General features: G+C 38.7%; 1 protein-coding gene across 10 annotated transcripts in view; it reads right to left on the minus strand.

The window, feature by feature from the left end:
* Window positions 1–21582, minus strand: part of GTDC1 (glycosyltransferase like domain containing 1) — a 344764-nt gene that overhangs the window by 16714 nt on the left and 306468 nt on the right. For 9 of the 10 annotated variants that reach the window (XM_072960919.1, XM_072960917.1, XM_072960921.1 and 6 more), the window contains one exon: window positions 10749–10858. The exons of the other annotated variant lie outside the window; for it this stretch is intronic. In XM_072960919.1, the coding sequence (XP_072817020.1) occupies window positions 10749–10858 (110 nt within the window). The remainder of the gene's footprint in view (window positions 1–10748; window positions 10859–21582) is intronic. 10 annotated transcript variants of the gene reach the window in all.

Genomic DNA, 21582 nt, shown 5'->3' on the forward strand with positions numbered 1-21582 from the left:
TACGGGAATTCAGAGAGATAAAAACACCAAAGCGATGTATAGCAGCCACATTCTAAGACCTCCTATCTACCAACCCGAAGTCATATACACATTTACAGGCTTTTAAAATTAGCATCTGTTTCTAATTTCCTATTGGTCTATCAATGTGTTGACCTTTTCCCATACACTATTTAATTAACTTATCTATTTCCTTGTGTCTTTCCCAAGCATGCATTTCTCATAAACTTTGAGGTCAGTTTATGAAAATTAAAGAGCACTTTTCCTCAGCACGTTTCCATAGCTGTAACTTTTGAGAACGATTTCTTGAGAGATGTTTTGGGAGTTGTATTCTAGGACATACTATCTTCATGGCCTTCCCCCTGGTAGGATGGATACGTGATCTTGCCTTGAGAATTGCGCTGGAATTTCTGCTTTCCATATAAAAGACAAATATTCCACTTACAGAAGCTGCAGGAGTAGAGGCCTGGCAGGCTCAGAGCCTCGGCCTGACGGAATGGCATGTCTGGGAGCCATCACGGGAACAAGACCGATCCTCACAGGACACGCTGGGCGGTGGGAGTGAGTGCCTACCAGTTACTTGTGTCTAGTGAGTCTCCTGAGCACTTGAGAGGGAAGGGCCACTGCAGAGGTAATAAATCTTTCCTGAGAAAGAAGTAGAGAGCGTCTTAAGCACTGAATGGGAACCTCAACCTTGTCTGGGGCACCAGTGAGAGCGGGCCTGGGGGAGCCTGCCCCTCCATCCAGGAGCGCTGCTGACTGCGGCCCAGCGGGGCTGTCTCTGTCTGACAAGCTGTGCTCCTGACACTTTCCTGTTACTGTTAGGCTGCTGTGAGTCTCCTTCGATGGTCTGGGTTTGGAAAGAACACCAACAACAGCAGGTGGATGAATTGACTATCAACGTGTTTGGAGGCCTGAAGACCGGGCTGAAGCTTTTGTAGGATTCAAGGTCCCAGCAACTGGGAAAGAGGCAGCAGCAACAAGAGCGAGGCACGGGAATTGATGGCCTCCATGGGATGTGTTCTCTGATGTGAAAAACTGAGTCAAACACACGGTATACTGTACCTCACATAGCTCAGGAAAACTAGTGGACATTGCCATCGCCATACATACAGGTGTCTCCCCAGAAGCTGGCCAGTCTTAGGATCTGCCTCCACTTTTATTGCTTTTATTACTGCTGTCTCATAAATTCTTTGTGTTTACACTTATTTCATTACTGGCAAAAATTAAAGATTTTCTTCCCAAAATTTGATTCGGTGTTTATATTTCTTTGGATATCTCTACCTCTATTGTTTATTAGCTGTGTGACTTTGGGCAATTTAACTTAAGCCTTGGTCTCTTCATGCATCCACAGGAGACAGTAATTGTGTCTACGAAGAGGACTGTTGTGATAGAAAATGAGATCCCAGAGTAAAAAGCCTCGCCTTGTGCTTGGCACAGGGTCAGAGTTCAATAAGTTATTGCACTTCCACCATGCGGGCGCTTTTGCAAACTTTCATCTATAGTGTATATTTAAAATCTGTATTTACTTATTTATACGAATGTTCTATTGTTTTTATTCCACAGAAGTTATTTATTTTTACCTGACTTCTTGTTTCCACTAAAAATATTATATTTTAAAGCTGGGATAAGTATATTAAGTTTTGTTACCCGAAGTTTGTTGGATATGAAATTTATATACAAGCTGGGTTTATTTCTGAAATCTGTCTATTTTTCTCCCTTCCTATTTTTGAATCTGTAAAGCACTCTTTTAAAAGTCACCACTTCATACACATTCTGAATCTGGTAGGACGTGTTTTCCTGCCTTACTCCCTTGTACGTGATCTTTTTGATACTCTGCCCATTTATTTATTTATTCTGTATGAATTTTAGAACTACCCTATGGAGATAGATAAAGTAATATTCTGGCATCTTAATTAGAATCTTGTTAAATTCACAAATTATCTTAAGAGAGACTCTCATTTCTATCACATTATTTATTCTTTCCTGTCAGGGGCATATATATTTACATTTATTTGAATCTTCCCTACTTTCCCATTACCTTGTTATTTTCTTCAGCAAAGGACTTAGAGACAGAAGGCTTCAGTTTCAAATCAGGGTCTTGGGAAACTGACTTCCCCAATCACATTCTTGGAAAACGATTATATGCTTATTTCTAAGAGTCATGTGAAGGTGGCTCTGTCTATTGAAAATCTATCTCAGATCCATGCTACTTCAATGGGGTGAATATAAATAATTTTCCTCAAAATTATCTGAAAATGTTACATACAACATCAACAAGGGTATGGCATAGTGAAATATGGTTTTTTATATGTACTTTTTTTTTTAACATTTTTTATTGATTTTTAATCATTTTACAATGTTGTGTCAAATTGCAGTGTAGAGCACAATTTTTCAGTTATACATGAACATATATATATTTATTGTCAAATTTTTTTGTCTGTGAGCTACTATAAGATCTTGTGTATATTTCCCTGTGCTATACAGTATAATCTTGTTTATCTGTTCTACAATTTTGAAATCCTGTCTATATATACTTTTATTGAAGTATAGTCAGTTTACAATGTTGTGTCAATTTCTGGTGTACAGCACAATGCTTCAGTCATACAGGAACATACATATATTCATTTTCATATTCTTTTTAACCATAAGTTACTATAAGATATTGAATATAGCTCCCTGTGCTATACAGTATAAGCTTGTTTATCAACTTTACATATATTAGTTAGTTTCTGCAAATCTCAAAAATGCTTTTGCTTCTCAGATGGCAAGATTCTAGAGGAGAGGAACACATTGTCTTCTTGTGTTGTCCACAATATGGTGCCAGACCACAATAGGAACTCAATAAATACTTCTATGTTAGGAGATTGAGTAGATAGTGATAACATTTTAAAAAAAATTAAAAGGAAAGGGATTAGGTTTGAGGAAAGGTATGGTCTGGAGAGAATGAGTTTATTTAACCTGACTGGTACATTTACCTCATATAATTGTCTTATAATTCAATATTGATCAATATATTAACAGTTTTCCTTCTGCTGGGTCGCCCCTGTAGCAACATTTTATACCTTTAATGTTAGTGTGACATAAATTATTTGTGTTCCTAGAATCTTTCTATTATTTCACCCTTAGTGTAGTTGCTCTACTGAAAATGAGATAGTATCTGGGAGCTGAGTGAAAAGGGAGATGGGAGGGGAGGGAAATGTTGTACAATTATCCAATATTTGCCTCCAGAATGAAGGATCAAGAATATGCCAAGATCACTGTAATATCCATTGCGATGCCAGATACTAACCAGAGGCTTTCCACATGCTGTTCTTAACCTCAGATTAAAGGCGAACCAGAAAGACTTCTGTCCGCCAAAACTATAGTCCAGGCTTTGACTTTCTTTGCAATCTTCTGCTCCCCTTTCCCCACCCAGGCCTAAAGCTAAAACTCCCCTCACAACATAGGGAAAGAAAAATCCTGTGGTAAGGCTTTGGCTGTTCATAGAAAAAAATTTTTTTTTGTTTAGAATGATCATTTGTGAGAAATTATTCAGCATACAAACACATTCCATTGATTTGCTATCTTAAGCATTTGCTTTAAAAAAAAAAGAAAGAAAGAAAGAAAAAACACCATCTCAAGGGCTAACAATGTGACCTCGTCATGAGAACTGGCCAAAGCTAAAATATTTGCATGGAGGAGCTTCTAGGCTTTTTGGTTCATTTGAAACATGGAGTCTGACGGATGCTCTCTGTGGCACACTGACCTTTCAATTTTCTGGATTAAAAATAATTAAAATAATGGCCAGAATGAACTTTGAAGGTCCAGCATCATTAATGTCTTCTTCAGATCCAAAATGACTCAAGGCTCGCTCCACACAGAAACTCTGAAGAGAAGTCCAGGAGTCTTATAATAAAATCTGCACTGAGTTTAGAAAGCACTTCCCCCAAATTGCATAATTGTGTTTGAAGTCTTCCATATAACTAGGGCAGGTGGCTTGTTATTATCTCTCTTTCCCATCTCCTCCTTTGTTCTCCACAGATGAATTAATGGAGGTCAACCTAGAAAGCTAAGGACCCCGTATCAAATCTGATTTTCTGACTGTAATTCTTACGCATCAGAATTTCTCAGTCTTGGTACTGTTGACATGTTAGGTTGGATAACTGTTTTGGGGGGGTCATCCTGTGCAGGGTGTTTAGCAGTACCCCTGGCCTCTACCCGTAGACGCCAGTAGCATGATCCACCCAACAGCTGAAACAGCCAAGATGTTCTGGGCATTGCTAAATATCCCCTGGGGGTGGAGGGCAAAACCACTTTGGATTGACATCCTAAGCTTTCCAAAAAGCTGTCACCATAAGTGATAATTAAGTCCATTCCCACAGAGACCAAATCGACATCATATCAACTCTGCCTAACGCGACATGGCTGATAGACCTGTCTTCAGACACTAGCTGGGTTGTCTCCAGCAAGAAGACTGTGGGTAATACTCTAATGTTTGTTAAGAGTTCTTTATTCAGCTGGGATAGACTCACCCAGATTAAGGCAGACTTCTTGGATAGGCTTGGTTTTCTCTCTAGTGAGCCACAGATCATGATGCATATTAACGAGCTGTGGTGGTCAACAGTGCTGTTCATCAAATATTTCTCCTCTCCCCAACTCTGGTCTCAAAGTAGGATTACAATTCCTGCCCCCAGATCCCCCGTTTATAGTTGGGCAGTGCCCTGCAACAAGTTTTGGCCAAAGAGTTGAGTAGAACCCTATGACACTTTCAGGCTAGATCACCAAATTGCTCATCAAAGACCCTCCCAGCTTCCTCTTCCATCTGGCACAGCAACTGGCAATGTCTGTGATGGTGGTTGTTTGGGTCTCTCTATAAGCTGGGTCCCTGAGTGGCCATGTGAGTAGAACGCTACTGCCTGCCTGCAATAAACATACAGCATGAATAAAAAATAAGTGTGTTAAGTGTTTTAAGCCACTGAGATACCACAGTTGTTAGCTTAGCCTAACTTAGCTTATTCTGACTGATGTAAGAGCTGAAAGATGAGAACAGATTGAAAAATAGATTTATGTTAAGTCCAGGTCATGTATATGTGAAAACAGAAAATATAATATAAAACCACTTAGAACTTCCTTAAGTCTTAGGGGTCTCTATTTTCATTCATTAACTCTCTAATATTTGGAAATCATTTCAGTGTAGGTTTTTATATATCCAGTATGGTACCTCAACTCTATTATTCTATTACACCAAACTTATTCTTTCATTCATTCATTCAAACAGTATTTATCGAACACTAAATATATGCCAGAGGTTATTTGGAATATCTTTCCACTTCATATTGTTTCTGACACCTTTCTTGTGATGAAGACAGATGGCAGAAAGAAGAGGGAGTTCACTTTAATATCTAAGGAGTGATATACTTAGGAAATGAATTTGAGGTTTTGGTTTTTTTGTTTGTTTTTAAACTTTCCATCTGCAAAGAGATTATTAGAGAAAATAGAAATGATTTCATACGAGTAGCCAGGAATCTCCCACCATTATCACCTCCTGGTTTCTTCCTTGTAAGGGGGATGGTTGTAAGAGGGAGTCTTCCCTGTAGAGTGTAAGGTCACAGAAGTGGACTGACGAGGCTTGATAACCGAATGGATGGCAAGTCACTTAACCTCCTGGTGCCTTACTTTTCTCAGCTGTAAAATGATAATCACAACAGTGCCTAATCACAGGGCTGAAGAATAAATAAGGCAGTGCTAAAGGACTTAGAACAGCACCTAGCACATGCTAAGTGCTCTGGTAACTGACGAATAAAGCACTGCAGCTGGACTACAAGTTGCAAACATCACAGAAGGTGTTTGTTTCAGTCACCATTTCATCCTGAGTATCTAATTCAGTGCTTGGCCTAATGGAGATATTTAAAAGACATTTATTAAACACGTATAGAAGTGAGGAAAGGTGAGGAGACCGACTCCCGGGTTCTACTCCCAATCTTGCCGCTGTCTACTGCCCTCTCACCCACTGCGCCCAGCTGTGAGAACCTAGAAGAGTCGCTGGCCTAGACCTCACTCCTCTTCTGTAGAATGAACAGATGATACATAACAAGTATAAACTATGTAGATAGAACTAGAATTGATAATCTACCACACTTTTCAGAAAAAGGATGATAAAAACCTTACAACATAATTTGAAAATAACCAACAGTATGGAGACTCTACAAAATTGCTCTATTATAGTTTAAACATTTTCAAAAGAAACTTAATGGAGATTGTTTGCATCATCAAAAAGGGCAGCAAAACTCCTAGGCACTGATGCTGTCACTCAGAGATGGGCTAGCTTGTAGGGAAGGGGAAACAAGTTAGATAAAAAGCAATTCATGTACAAACTTGCAACCAGTGTAAGAATAAGTTCTGGAGATCAAAAGTACAGCATAGTGATTACAGCCAACAACACTGTATTCTATACTTCAAAACTGGGCTAAGAAGACTGGATCTTAAATGTTCCTACCACAAATAAGAAATAATTATGTAATGTGAAAGAGGCCTGAGCTAAAACGACACTGGTAATCATATTGCAATATATAAATGTGTCAAATTATCACCCTGTACACCTTAAGTTTATACAATGTTATATGTAAGTCATAGCTCAAAAGAAAGAGTAATTAAGGGTCCTGCAGTCATGCATGAAACCTTTCTTAGTTTTCCAGTACGTTTAGGTTTGTATGTGAAAGAGCAAAACTTGACTCACAAGCAGTATAATCAGAGTCAAGCCTTTAAAGGCTCAGTTTTTCCATCTATCAAATGGGATAATAGTACCTATTCGATTGGGATTATCATGAGCATTACATGAAATAACCTGGCAAAGGACCAAGTAAGAAGCAAACTTTCAATAAATAGTAGCAACTAACAGGATAATAAGTATTACTGCAATTATTAACAAGAAAATCACTTCCTCACAAATGTTAACAGCATTCAGAATGATCTGTTTGGCTGATGCTACACAGTATATAAGTTGGTTTTATGGTATGGATTTTAGATATGCTAATATAGCACCTAGAAGAGCGCACCTAGATTACCGCCAGGTAATCCTTTGTGTGAAGTGCTGGATGGTGAGTGGAGGAAAAAAAAATGTTTAAACTTAGAGAAACAATTAGGTCAGAAAACAAGGAAATGGGAAGGTAGCACAGGACAGTCGTTAAAAATACTACCTACTTATGTGGCCTCACTTAATTTCTCTGTGCCTCTGTTTCTTCACCCAAGAAAAATGGAGGCAGTGCTAATGGACAGGACTGTTACGAAGTTAAAGAGCTCACATTTATAAAGGGCTTAGAACAACGCCTGGAAGACAGCAAGGGCTGTATTGGTGTTTGTTAAGCAAGAACAGTGATATGCGTGGCTAAGTCACACGGAATGCCCTGTCAGGAAACCTCTGGAATAGAGCCTGGTGAGGTGGCCTTCCAGGAGCACCACCTGGAAAGCCACCAGTCTCATTCATCCAGTCAACAACTTGGGCTCTTCTTCTGTGCAGGTGAAGTGTTGTAGCCTTAACGAAACTTGCTTCATGGGGGAGGGTGTAGCTCAAGTGGTAGAGGGCATGCTTAGCATGCCCAGGGTCCTGGGTTCAATCCCCAGTACCTCTTCTCAAAATAAACAGAAAAATACCCCAATTACCTCCCTCTCTCCTACCCTCCCCCCCAAAAAAACAAATAAAAAAAAGACAACAAATAAAGTTATATTAAAAAAAAAAGAAGAGAGTTGATTCACATTTGAAATGACAGACGGGTCAGACGCAATTGAGACTGGGAGAAGTGTGTGCAGAGGTAACATGACTCCCCCTGTAGGTTTCCACCGTGCTCCGTAACCATCCCACATCCCAGGTACCTGTAATTACACGCAAGGGTCTCCCCAGGCAGGGCTCCCTGAGGTGCACACTGGGTCCCATTCCCTGTGCAATCCCCCTTCTACAGTGCTCAGTAAGTTTGGGTTGAGGGGAAGCCAAAGAAAGATTGAGTCTGTCATCACTGAGCACTCAGTTCTTGGGCCGCTAATTGCTCCCCATCCCACTTTCAGTTCCCCATACTTCTCTAAATAGCTCATTGTTAACGTGTGGGACGGGAGAGCAGTGATCCCAAGAACACGACCCTCTGAGTAACAACCTCGTCTTCCTTGTAATGGTAGCTTAACATTACCCAGGAGTAAAACTGGCTGAGAAGCCTTCTGTGTAGGGACATCTCCCAGCCACTTCTCTCAGTCCATCCACCAACACCTCAAAACTGATACAAAACTGAACTCACCGGCTTTTGAAAATGAACTGAGTTTTCCTTCCTTCCTTCTCCACAGCCATCCATCTACCAAATGCTTCTCTGCGTTTTCCTCGACAATCTCTCTCTCACACATCCAGCCCTCACTAGTCTCTCTGCCATCACCTCACAGAATCCCACTTGGATGACCGCTGTCAAGTTTTACTGCAATTCTGCCTGCTTATCACTGCAAGATAAATCTTCCTAAAATATGCATTTCATCATATTTCTTTCTAGTTCAGGATGAGGCTCCCAATTTTTTCCCTTTACCTCATCTACTCTGGTTATGCTGCAAACTTTGGCCCCGCCCTGCCTGTGTAAGTATTACTAAGTTCTGCATCTAGCACCTTCTATCCCACTCAGCATGGTGACCTCACAGTACAAATCACTGACATGGTTCTCTCATTTAAGGACAATATACAAGATTTGCTTTTATATGCTTTGCCCATGTCGTTTCCCCTTTTGGAATGTCCTAACCCTTGGGCTCTTCAAGTGCCAGTTCTTCAATTAACAGTCTACTCGAAGCCACATGGGTCAGTACTAGTAGATACTAATATTTTCTTGTGTTTCTCTCTCTGGTCCTGTGCTTATGCAAAAATGTTCCCTCTTCAAGAAAACTACAAATTGCTTGAAGACCAGGAGTTTACATTATTTTTATTTTTTTATCCAACAAATATTCATTGAGTTCCAGCCTTACCCACTAGGCTTTGAGGCACAGTGATGAACAAGACAGTCATAATCCTTGTCCCTCCAGCACCTACATGCTAGTGTGTATGTGTCTCTGTGTGTGCAGAGAGTGGGAGGCAGTGAGACAAGAAATTGTACATAATTATATGATTAGAAACGGAATTAAGCACCATGAAGTAAAAGTATAAAGTGACATGAGACCATGATAAAGCTTCACATTGAAAGAAAATGTCCCCGAGCTGAGACCAAATGAATACAATACAAAAAGGCAAATGTTTAAAGGTCTAGAGGATCTTGGAACCTTAGAGGAGCTGAAGAAAGGCTGGTGTCCTAAGCATAGGGGGCAGAGGAGGAGCCACAGCAGATGAGGCTACTGGTACAAGCTGGGTGTATGTGCTCCCATCATACCAGAATCAAAAAGTGTATCTGGAGGAAACTCTCATTTGAAAGGACACATGCACCCCAATGTTCACAGCAGCACGATTTACAGTAGTCAAGACATGGAAGCAACCTAAATGTCCATGGACAGATGACTGGATAAAGAAGCTGTGGTATATTTATACAATGGAATACTACTCAGCCCTAAAAAGGAGTGAAATAATGTCATTGACAGTAACATGGATGGACCTAGAGGTTATCATACTAAGTGATGTAAGTCAGTCAGAGAAAGACAAATATCATATGATATCACCTACATGTGGAATCTTAAAAAAAAAAGACACACAAACTTACTTATAAGACAGAAAGAGACTCACAGACATGGAAAACAAACTTATGGTTAAGGTGGGGGAAGGGAGGAGGGAGGGATAAATTGGAAGTTTGGGATTGGCTGACACAAATTGCTATGTACAGAATAGATAAACAACAAGGTCCTACTGTGTAGCACAGAGAACTCTATTCAATGGATGTAAGAACCTGTAATGAAATACATATACATGTATTTATGTATATATATAACTGAATCACTATACTGTATACCAGAAACTAACACAACATTTTAAATCGATTATACTTCAATTAAAAAAAGTACTAAGTAAGGGTAAACTTAAAGGGGTCCTTAAAGTCATAAGGCACGATGGCAGAGGTCATTTCTGAATTTTTGCTGTCTGTGTAAATATATATATATTTAGTTGAATTTCTGAAGCTTAAAAAATATGAACACATAAGTGCTTAGGACAGTGGTCAGGATGGTCATCTCACTGACCCAGACACACCCAGTGAGGATGCAGGGTGAAGGAAAAGGCTCTGAAAAGGCTCCGTGTGGCATTAAGGATGAGAAGACCTACCAGCTTCCGATTTTTGTCTGTTTTTTCAAGTTCAATAAGAAAAGGCCCAGAACAATGACAACTATGATATGTGTCTACTCCACATTGCAAGTTTGATGCCAAAATGCTTTACACAGGCCACCTAACAGATAGTAATGTATTTCAGCCATTACCAATGTGAGCGGGATTCAAACCAGTGACCCCAGAGGTGAGAGGTTGTATATCCAATTACAAACTCCCACTTTCCTTAAGTGTTAAGATGCCTAAAGCAATATATTTTATTTACATCAAGATGCACTGTATAAACTATATTTGATAAAAGAGATGACTTCACGTTCTCAACTTAAATCAAAGAATGCTTACTTAAGTATTTTTTTAATTGAATCACACTTTAATGCCGTCATATAATCTTTCGGTTAACAGAGCTCATCTTGATTATTCTAAGAAAAGGAGACATGGAAATTAATACTTAAGTTGTACAGCTTATGTCACCTATAAAAATACACACTAGAAAATTCAAAAGAGATACCTGGGACATCTGTGAAGGTTTCTCCTAGGACAGACACGTGGAAATTGAGTCCTAAGTCCTTAAGATGCATCAATACCTTAAAAAAGCTCTCTGGATCTTTATCATGCTCCCTGGAAATAAACACACAAAATATAACTTGTGATACCTTAGGGTATGTGTTAGGAAAAGTGTTTCCACTTCCCACAGTACCAGTTCCTCTCATGGTCTCCTGTTCGCTAGGAGAGCCTCTGGCATCCAAGCAGAGATCTTCCCCTACCCTTATACTGAAGCTTCAGCATTGAGTGTTCTCATGAATGTAACTTCTCTGCCATGGCTCAAAACCCAGTCCTATTGAAGTCTTAACGGCTCTGCACCTTTTATGAAGGGAGGCAGCTATCATGTTTTTCATGTTTTGGTTAGACTGTCGAAAGGCTAGTGTATTTTCCTTTCTCCTAAAATGGTTAATTTTCCACTTAACACAGGTTTGTAACAAAAGAAAAGACCAGTCTTCAAAGGACGATTCTCTACTGATCATGAGAATGTACCAAAGATGCTTTTCATTTCCGTGAGTCTGAACACCTCCCTCTCACATTTACTGAGCCTCTTTGTACCTATAAGGAACACACAATTTAGGGAGCAAGATTACAGACTCTCTCACTAATCTCTCATTTTAAATAATTGAATGGAGAATTATAAATACATCAAAAGGGGGTAGGCCTGAGTCTAAGTCCACTGAGTATTAACTTAGGAGTGGAGGTTAGTCAACACACAAAAGAATAGTAATAAAGATAATTCTTTCATTTATCAGAAGCTTAGAAAAACATGGATTATTTTTGTTTGTTTAGCTTGTCAGTCTTCTTGGTAATGACAGACTGAGAGGCTAAAGGACATTAAAACAAACAAAAAAAAATCACCAATTCAAGAAATCACATTAAAATGGAATGAGTTATTTTTTACATTTAAGGTGTGAATATTTCAGCATTTCTTGCATTTAATTGCACTGTTTTAAATTATCTTATTTCAGACAGATGTGGACCAGATGTCTTCAAAATATTTGGGTTTTTTATTTATAATTCAGAATTTTAACTTACTTTCTATATTACAGAGAAATAGTTATGTATCAGCAATTGAATTTCTCATTTACCAACTAATTATGTAAAATAAATCTGTAAATTGATCAAACTGCTATATGAAATATGAAAATTACATCATTCAGGAAATCTCATGAAAAATGACATCTGCAACCCTAAATGTGTTAATTCACAATTCAGTCAATATTTTCAGTATCAAGAATTAAAACAAATGCATCTTCTGATTAACATTTTAAAACGGCATTTATAATCTGATGGAATTGTAAGATCTTATAGAATTACAGTTCTGTAAGTATTTTAAGCTCTGTATCTCTCAGTTTGCTTTACTTCAAATAATACAGAATGCAGCAGCAAAATGTTCATCACTTTTTAAGATGATGCATATGACATACATGTACCTTTAGGAAGTTTTTGGATAAGTCTCCTATATACTGCTGCTGTGGGCAAGAACAAAGACTCCAAACAATTTAAAGTGAAGAATATCCTATCTTTAACCATATCAGTCAAATAGCTGCCACCTAATCTGTAATATATGTTAGTTTAGTCTGATTCTCTTGGAAATACTTAGATGAGAAGAATGCAAACAATATAACATAATATATTTTAAAGAGGGAGTAACACTATAGGGAAATTTAGCCACTCAGTTCTCTAAATTTTTCATTTTGAACTCCAAAAATTTTGGCTGTGGATCCCCAAGAGAATAGCTATTCTAAAATTATTTCCTGCTGTTTGTTTGTTGGTTGGTTTATTTGTTTTGTATTAAAGTAAAAGTAGATATGGTTTGGGCTTGGAAGGAGGTTTAATTGGGTAGAAGCTGTAGTTCTTAAAAGATTTCCATGTGAATATTTTCAAAGCAGCAGGCTTTCTGAACCTACATTTTCAGTGTTTTTATACCAGAAAAATGCATGACAATCCTACTGTAGTTTTAAGATATCCTTTATAGGTAGACAAAAGCTGTCATATTCAATAGTCACTTTGCATAAAAACACAAAAGAGATTTGTATGAATCCCCTCTCTCTTTGTTTAAACTATAATATATGGATGAATGTAAGGTGAGATTTTTCTTCCCCATAATTATCCTACAGAAGAAGAGGCATTTTTATCTAAAGTCCTTATAAAGTCTCTCATAATACCAAGCACTCTCTCAATTACTTTATTTTGAACAAAGTACAGTCTGGGGAAGTTGCATTAACCTGAGGCGTGAACTGATGAGAGTTTTGGATAGTTTCAGCAGTCATTCACCTGATGGGACTAGTAAAAACAGAAGCCAAGGAATTTAATACTGAGTTAGTCCTTAATTTGGGAGACATGACCTAACAATTCAGAGTGTTGTCAAAAACAAGTATTTTAAAGATCACTAAAAAAAGTATCAGAGTAAGTTGTTACTGGAGACCTTGAGTAGCAAGTGGGTTTTTATAGCTGGGGAGAAGATTCCCAGTAATGGCATCATACACAGTTTCACCATCTTGCACCCAAACCGCTTAGACTGAATTCCAGATGACAGGTGGCAGAAACACGCCAGCTGCCTGAAAAGGTGGTCCTATTCTGATGTCAAGAATGCATGGGAAGGGGAGGTGGACTAAAACTGCTTTATGAAATACAAGGTTGAGAAAAGGGCAAGACTTCTAAAAATATTCTACATGATATGTGCTTTAAAGTATTAATTATGTCTAAATTAGTAGATCACATATTCTAACTAGACACTTGACTAGTTCATCTATGTCCCTCAAAGTTTACATAGTCAATTTAGCTGAAAACTTTTCTCGGTTTTCTCTTTAGCTGAAAACTTTTTTCTTGGTTAAGCAATGGAAAATTGCTTAATATTCAGGGAATCATTAAAGATGTGCACAGATATTGAGCCACAGCCATACATCAAGGCACGGATCTGCCACTGGCAGAGCTCAATACATTCTGTCAGAGAGGAACTCACTGCAGACATCCGATGGAACTTATCCGAGCACCCATGACACTAAGGAGCCCATTTAGTGGAACATGTGAATCTGTCTTAAATTCCTTCCTAAGAAACCTAATGTGAAGTTCTCATACTTAGGATTTTAGCATAAGGCATGAAATACAGGATGGAGGATTTAACAATAATGTACTAAGTGCCCCTTTTTGTCAACAGCTGTCAAGATTAAAGACACATTTAATAATACAGTAGACTTACGGGCTCCTAAACACTCTTCTTATCTCATCTGTTGCTGGTAGGGATGTAAATTGAAACAATATTTTAGAGGATAATTTGGTAATGGACATAATAAGCCTTAAACTGTACATAACTTTTGCCACAGTAATTCCTATTTAGAAAAGTTACCATATGAAATAATGAAAGAGGTGCACAGAAATTCAGCCAGAGTATGTTCATAACAGCATTGTTTATAACGGTAACCATCTATAAACAACCCAATGGGATGATAAATATATTTTGACATATACATATGATACAATAGAATGTAGCCATGAAAAATAATTTTGTAGAAGTATGTTTTTTGACATGGAAATATATTCAAGAAATACTGCTAAGTAAAAGAGAGAAGACAGAGTAATATGTATTTTCTGATCTACATCTGTAAGACAAATGGATGTATGGGCTTAGAAAAAAGTTTGGGGTGAACTATACCAATATGTTAACAGGGTTTATCTGTAGGGGTTACATAATAAATGTTTCCTTTTTTTAAACATGTTTTTTATCAATCCTTTAATAAACATTTTTTTATAGAAATCATTTTACTGCTTTAAGGAACCACCCCTCTCTAACATTCTGCCATAAAATTGTCTTCATACGGAGTTTTGCTTAACTCTGTAGCATTTTCAGTATTTATAGTTCCTCATTTTTGGGACACTTCTATATTTGACAGCTGCCCATCAAGCAAACTTGACTCGTCATAAAACATTCTAGAAGATGAGTCAGAGTCCAAGTCTCCCAACAATTCCCACATTCTTGACTAGGTAAGAATGAAACAGTCTGGCTGGGAACGCGTTCCTCCGCAGCCCAACCATGGCAGAAGAGACCAGTGCGGAATATTTCAGGCTTACTGGAAGCAGCAGATATAGCAAGAACAGCTTTTATTCCCAAATATTATTCAGAACATTTGAAAAGCATAAACTGTTTCCATGTGTTTTTTCTTCCTATATCTGTTCTCTCTCTGTCGCCTTTCCCATTTAGTTTTTTAGAGCTAAATTTCTTCTTATTCCTCACTTAACATTCATTCAGTAAATATTTATTGAGGATTGCTAAGTTCTCCATACTTGTCACTTATACTCAACTGTTACCCTTTCCTGTTTCCTCATATAACTTTATACTCACTGAATACAATCACTTTGATCTAGTTTCTTGCCTTGCCTGGACAGAAATCTGGCTCTTTTCAGATGCCATCACTGTCCCAGCAGCATGTCACTCAGGACTGAGAGATCCATGAAAGAAAGACAGAAGATGCCTATTTTGTTCACTGCACAGTACCGAGAGCCTTGCCAGTGGAAGGCATTACTTGTGTTCATCAATATTCAGTTCTTTTCTTCTTCTGGGCACCCAGAAGATTCCACGTTCATCCCCTTGAACAGGACTAGTTCTGACCAATGGATTGCAAGCTGACTGATGTGTGTCACTTCCAGGAAGAAATATCTAAGAGCAGTTCTGGACTGCACTTTCTCTGTGGTAGAGGGCTTATATTAAGATGGTTAGCTTAAAAGAGAGAAGTGGTCTGGATTGCTACATGGAGGAGACTTGCCCTGGAAAGCCACCTAAACATGCAGCAGACTTTGAGTTAGTGAGAGAATTAAACTTCTGTGGTGTTTTAGCAACTGAGATTAGGGGCGGAGGTCTTCATTACTGCAGCACAACGTGGCCTCTGCTGACTAATATATTATCTGTGGTGCAAAGTTAGCTGCTCTAAAACTATCTGTTGAATGAATAAAGGTGTAGGAAAAATGAATTTCATTTACAGAGCTCCTGCTAGGTTCAGGATTCCATAATAGGCACCTGATCATAATCTTCGCTAAGCCTCTCCACCAAGTGATCATACAACTGTAACTGTCCTTTCATTTGAGATCACATAGAAGGGATTCAGTCTGAATTGGAAATCATGTCTCATCGCTCCAAAGTCATATTCTTTCTTCTATACAGTCTTTGATTTTTCCATTTCTTTCTCCTTACGTACAATGAGAAAAAAAAGAGATGTGGTATTTTCAGCCCATAGTTTTGTTTCCAGACCATCAAGCTATGGACATTTCTTAGATTGCTACTTGAGGTTAAAGCCCATTGGATAAGATGTGGCAATAAGAATACAGGAAAGTAATATGGATTATGATCTCTCCAATATCACAGTTTCAAGTTTCTCCACCTTTTCTGATACCCTGCTAACTTCCATCCTTACTTCCTCAGTATGAAGTATCACTTTACTTCCAAATTAAGTGATGTGCTCCTTATTCAAAAGCACAAGGCTTCTATTTACCACCCTGCATTAGTTGTTATGACTTACTTCTCTCCTACTCTTTCCAGGGGTATAAACTTTTCACTCCCCTCTATATGCCTGACAACAATGATCAGCTTTGGGTTCCTGCCACATGTGCTGCTTCTACATTTAAAATGGTGCTTTGAGCAGAATTCAACCAGTAGTCTTAATAGCCATCAACTCCTCACCCTCTCTCTCCATCTGATATTATCAGTGCTTCTCCTCTCTAACTCCACCAGTGCTCCCCACCACCATGTACTTATAGGTGACTAAAAAAAGAATATCCACTGTGGCTTTTTCTGAGTGTTGTTCATACTGCATTCTGCCTTTCCACTTTGCTTTTAGAGGGAGCGTGAAGGGTGCAGTTCAGAGACAAGTGACTCTGCCACTGACCAGCAGTATGACTGTATGTTACATAACCTTGCAGAGTATCAGTTTCTTCATCCTTGGAGTAGAATAACAGTAATACCTACATTGAAAATGTTAGTTGTTAGGGATGAAGAAATGCCTGGCACCCTGCGGATACACAATAAACTCTCATTCTCTTCATTTTTGGTATTTGTGGTATTTGAATATTTTAGAAACTTTAGCCAATTTACTCCATCTCCCTTCTACCCCAACACGTTCAAGAAGCTAAGATGTTTTATGTTCCCAACTCCCACCAAAATAGGGGGCAGTCTTCCTGCTTGGTCATAGGAGCGAAAGCCCTTGTAGAAAAGGTAAGGGCTTCAGACAGGTACAAGTATTTAAGCAAAATGCTGCGTGAGTGTAGCGTGCACCCTCCCACCCTGTGTCAGTGTTCCACCTCTAGACAGGAGACCTGAGGGCCTGAGGGAGGACAGTTGAGGAGAGAACTGTGAGAGTCCCAGTGACCACACATTATACTTCCTGGGTTAGAAGCCCGAGGAGGAAGCATGGCTCCAGAGAGTGAAAGTCTGAGAGTGTGCACCTAGGCACACAGTACTCGGACATTCGTGAGAGATTCCTGAGCAACAACAGGCGTCAGCGTGGAACCATGGTTCCCTTGAATGTCATGGAAAAAATCACAGAGCACCTGGCAGACAGACAGAAGCAAGGGATCCCGCAGCAGTGGACCGGGAGGAATGGGGGCCAGGAAAATGGAAGACAGTCTTGAACTGCCTGGGCTTTTCCACCACAATATTGAAATGGGCCATTGCACAGAAATTAAGTTACAGAGAAATACAATTCTAATTTATGCATCTCAGGGTTTCATGCCATCTGCACATTCATAGGCTCATCTTTTAAGAGCAAAAGGAGAGATGTTTTCCTTTTAAAATTCAGTCTGTTAGGGCTCCAGGTCTTCTGCCTTGTCTCTTTTCAGGAGATCTGTATTCTCGTGGTCGGTTTCCTTCCTAAAGCCTGTGATCCTGTTCCGTTCCCCCAGTTTCTTCATGTACGTCTTTGGCAGTTTTAAGTTTTCCTTTTCACCTGACACCATTTACTGACAATAGTATTTCCAATAATGTACTATTTCTGGGTGACTTTTCACAGATCACTTCATCATAGCACATTAGCTATGTCCCTCCTTTCTTACCGCCTGTGTTTTCCTACAACTTTGTTCCCAGTCTTCCTTTCTTCTGGACGAAAACGTTCTCTAATGATACGAGTTCCCAGCCATGCCACCATCCATGCTCATGCTTCTTATAATTTCTCCTTCTTTTGACACCACTGACCATTCTCTGCTTTCTTAGCAGTGGTCCTTGCTTGTTTCCCAAATAGTGGATTTAGACTACAATTTAATGACATTCTCCTCGATTAAATCTTCCCACGCATTCCATCCAGCAGGCCACCCAAGGAAAACCATATTCAATGAACCGCTTTTCCCACCAAGTCTCACAACATGATCCCCTTTTAAATCTCCCCACTGCTAAAAGCTTAGACTCCCCCACCTGCAGGCTGTTTCTCTTCAACAATGGTCTCCACTCTTCCTGGATATCATACACAGTCATCTCATTCAGCTGTCTAACTTGTCATGAGCTCTCTTTCTCCACAACTCTTGCCAGGAAGCCCACAGACACCCACTGTAGCCATGAAGTGTCTTAATTGAGATGAATTGGGTCTTACCCACTCTTAGGATGTTACTTAGGAGCAGCCACTGTTGCAAAGACTTTTATTACCATCATAACGTATGTAACGACTTCCTCTCAGATCTGCGAAGTTCTATGGAACTAAACGCTTTCCCCAATTCGTTACGAAGTCCTTCTGTTTGCCTGTATAATAAAGTTTCTCCTTGTCAAATGTGGTGATTTGGGCTGTAATGTGAAACTGACTGATGAGGTAGACTTTATTTTGGGTTAGAACATTTCCCTCCAAGAGCTATGTAGGAAATACATTCAAAACTGCTTGCTGGTTATCCCGAGGACTACCCCTGTAGTCCACCCCAACAGTGGGAAACTTCTCCGAGGGACCAGTCTAGGAGATCCTCTGATATCCCTGAGAACTGTTGTTTCCACCTCTCATATAGGAAGATGCATGCTTCCTGTTCCCTGTTTCACCCTGACTGCCAGGAAGCTTACAAGTCAGGTTTTCATGTGCTTCATCTCAGCACCTATCAGACGGAAATAACAGTACTGAAAAATATAAGTATAGAAATGTAAAAGCTCACTGGAAGGGCTCAATAGTAGAGAGGGTAGTGTGGAGAACAGAATTGGTATTCTTGAGGTTATCAGAATTTACCCAATGTGAATGAGAGAAAATAGACCAAAAAAAAAAAAAAAAAAAAAAAAAAAAAAAAAAAAAGGAAAGAAAGAACTGAACCTCAAGGACCTGAGGACAAGAAGTCCCAGAAGGTGACTCTATTATTTCTTACAATTGTATGTGAATCTACAATTATTTCAATACAAATTTCAATTATAAAAAATGCATGCCCATTCTAATAAAATAAAAACAATTCAGAAATATATGAAGTATGCACTGAAGGCCCCTACTTCTCACCCCTCCTGATTCTATTCCTCAGATGTCACCACCACTAACAACCGTTTGGAGGGTAGGCTTCTTCATCTATTTCTATGCGTATGAATGTATGTTTTTGTGAGTGTATTTTTATATATACTTTCCTTATTTTATAAATATGAGATCAGTATCAGTCATTCTGCACTTTCCATTTTCAAAATATATAATAGGCATCTAGCTACATCAGTGCATATAGATAATCTCATTAATAATGTGTAACTAATATTTCACAATTTTAAGTAAATCTTCCTACTAATGTACATTTAAATTGGTTCCGATTTATCAGTGTTTCAAACAATACTAAAAGCGGCATCTAGTTGCCTTCATAACATTCAAATTTCTCTTTTGTAGAATCCTTATTCATTCTTTTTCTTCCAACCCTGCAAGTGTAGCCATCTTAAATGTCTAACAAAGGCCCTTTCCCCCTTTGCTACAATGTTTACTCTCCTTTTGGAACTACCCTAGTATCAAAGCTTTACCTACTCACCACGAGGGCAGAGCTCATGGCTTTGTGCACCCTGTATGCCCCATGTGTAGAATCAGACCTGGCATATAGTTTAAAAAGTTTTTATTCTGAATTGACTCCAAATTTAGGTCACTTCTCATGAATCTAATCTTTTTATCCCCACTTACTATAAATTACTATTTTACTATTTATACAATGAGGTGAATACATGGAATCTTCATTTGGCTCTTCCAATGACAACTCACCTATAATTCTTACAAAATAAACCGCTGCCTTGTCAAACACAGCATCAATGACCTAGCTCCTCTGTGGTATCAACATGTCCTCATCCTCCCGATATTCCAGGACTCAAGCCTGATACATTTCTGAACACAAGGAGACTGCTTCCAAATTTGTCCTGCCAATCAACTCATTACCAACCTTGCCATTTTTCCTATACAGGTAATTTGAGATTTGCTTGATAATTTCCATTTTTATAGTACAATGTCTTCACCTCATACCTGGTCAATATCACTGAGATTCAGACTCTCTCTCTGCCAATTCAGCTTTCAAGAAGCCTCCTACATTATCCTCTTTCATATCTCATCTCTCAAATGTATACATCTCATCTTTGAAATGTACACTCACTAACAAAACACTAACTTGAAATTAAGCCACCCCACCCAACATTCAGATATTTTCTACAGCTCATTCCCCCAAAGAGTGTTGATACTCATATTCATTCTCATCTGCTTCCTTTCACTCTGCTGTTTTCCACCCACAGCTCTTGTGCCTATAATTCTTGGGTCTGGGACATGCTCTCCTCTCCTCTCTGCCATTCCTTGTCCATCGCCTTTTTCGGTGACTTGGAATTTATTGTTACCAGTAGTCATTCCTGTGAAATCCCACCTCACTCTGAATCACTGCTGCTGGACGTTCGTAAGCTACTGGTGGTTTCATGAATGTATTCTTTTACATAATTTCATATTTATTTGTAGGTTGTCCCCTTATACTTAGTCTGAAATCCCTACAACAACAGTGAAACCCTTCGATGCCAGAAGCTGGTGGGCATTGAACATGTGACTTTGGAATGAGTGAGTGATGACTCCATCATGGCTGAATAGAGAACACTATATTTTTAAAATTACAGTAGGCTAGAGCTATGAAGTGACATGAAGGATCAAGTTTTTTTTTTTTTTAATGGAGAATTAAACATGGCCTGGATTATTAGATGCCTTTCATCCAAATGAATTTCAGTTCTTAATAACAGGTTTTCCTATTCAGTTGTGGACATTTTGTCACATCGAGAAATGACAAGGTCTTCAATTACTCAGGAAAGAATCTTAATTTGTAGAGAAAATTCCACTCCAAAACTTTCTTCTGATTTTAAAAAATGGTAAAGTAGAAATGAACAGAGTGACTCGTAAAAAAAATCCCTCCAATGGGAAAAAAATGCTAAAATTCTGTCCACTTTATATATTACATCTTATTTCTAGACCCAAATGAGACTGCTGTGTTTTTTGGCTGACACAGAGATCTCCTAGAAGAGACATCTCCCTTACTCAGCAGCAACTGCTAAGCATACCAGATTGTCATGGCAATGGCTGTGGAAAAGGAGGAACACAATATGCGATGTCTGTTCTATAAAGACCTGCTCAAAGTGATGTGTTCTTGTTGCTACATATGTTGCATTTTTTCATCTTATAAACAGTATTAATTATGTATCTCCTGTCTTCTCCTACATTCTCATAAATGAAATAAGTCTGCATCATTCAACTTAGTCCCTTTCACAATAACATAAATGAAAAAAGTTCAGCCCCAAATTTCATTACCCAGTCTTCTGTTGCTTATTATTTAAACAACTTCTTATTAAGAACTACTCACATTAGATACCA

The sequence above is a fragment of the Vicugna pacos genome, chromosome 5 (assembly GCF_048564905.1).
Source record: "Vicugna pacos chromosome 5, VicPac4, whole genome shotgun sequence".
In the NCBI taxonomy this organism is placed as follows: Eukaryota; Metazoa; Chordata; class Mammalia; order Artiodactyla; family Camelidae; genus Vicugna; species Vicugna pacos.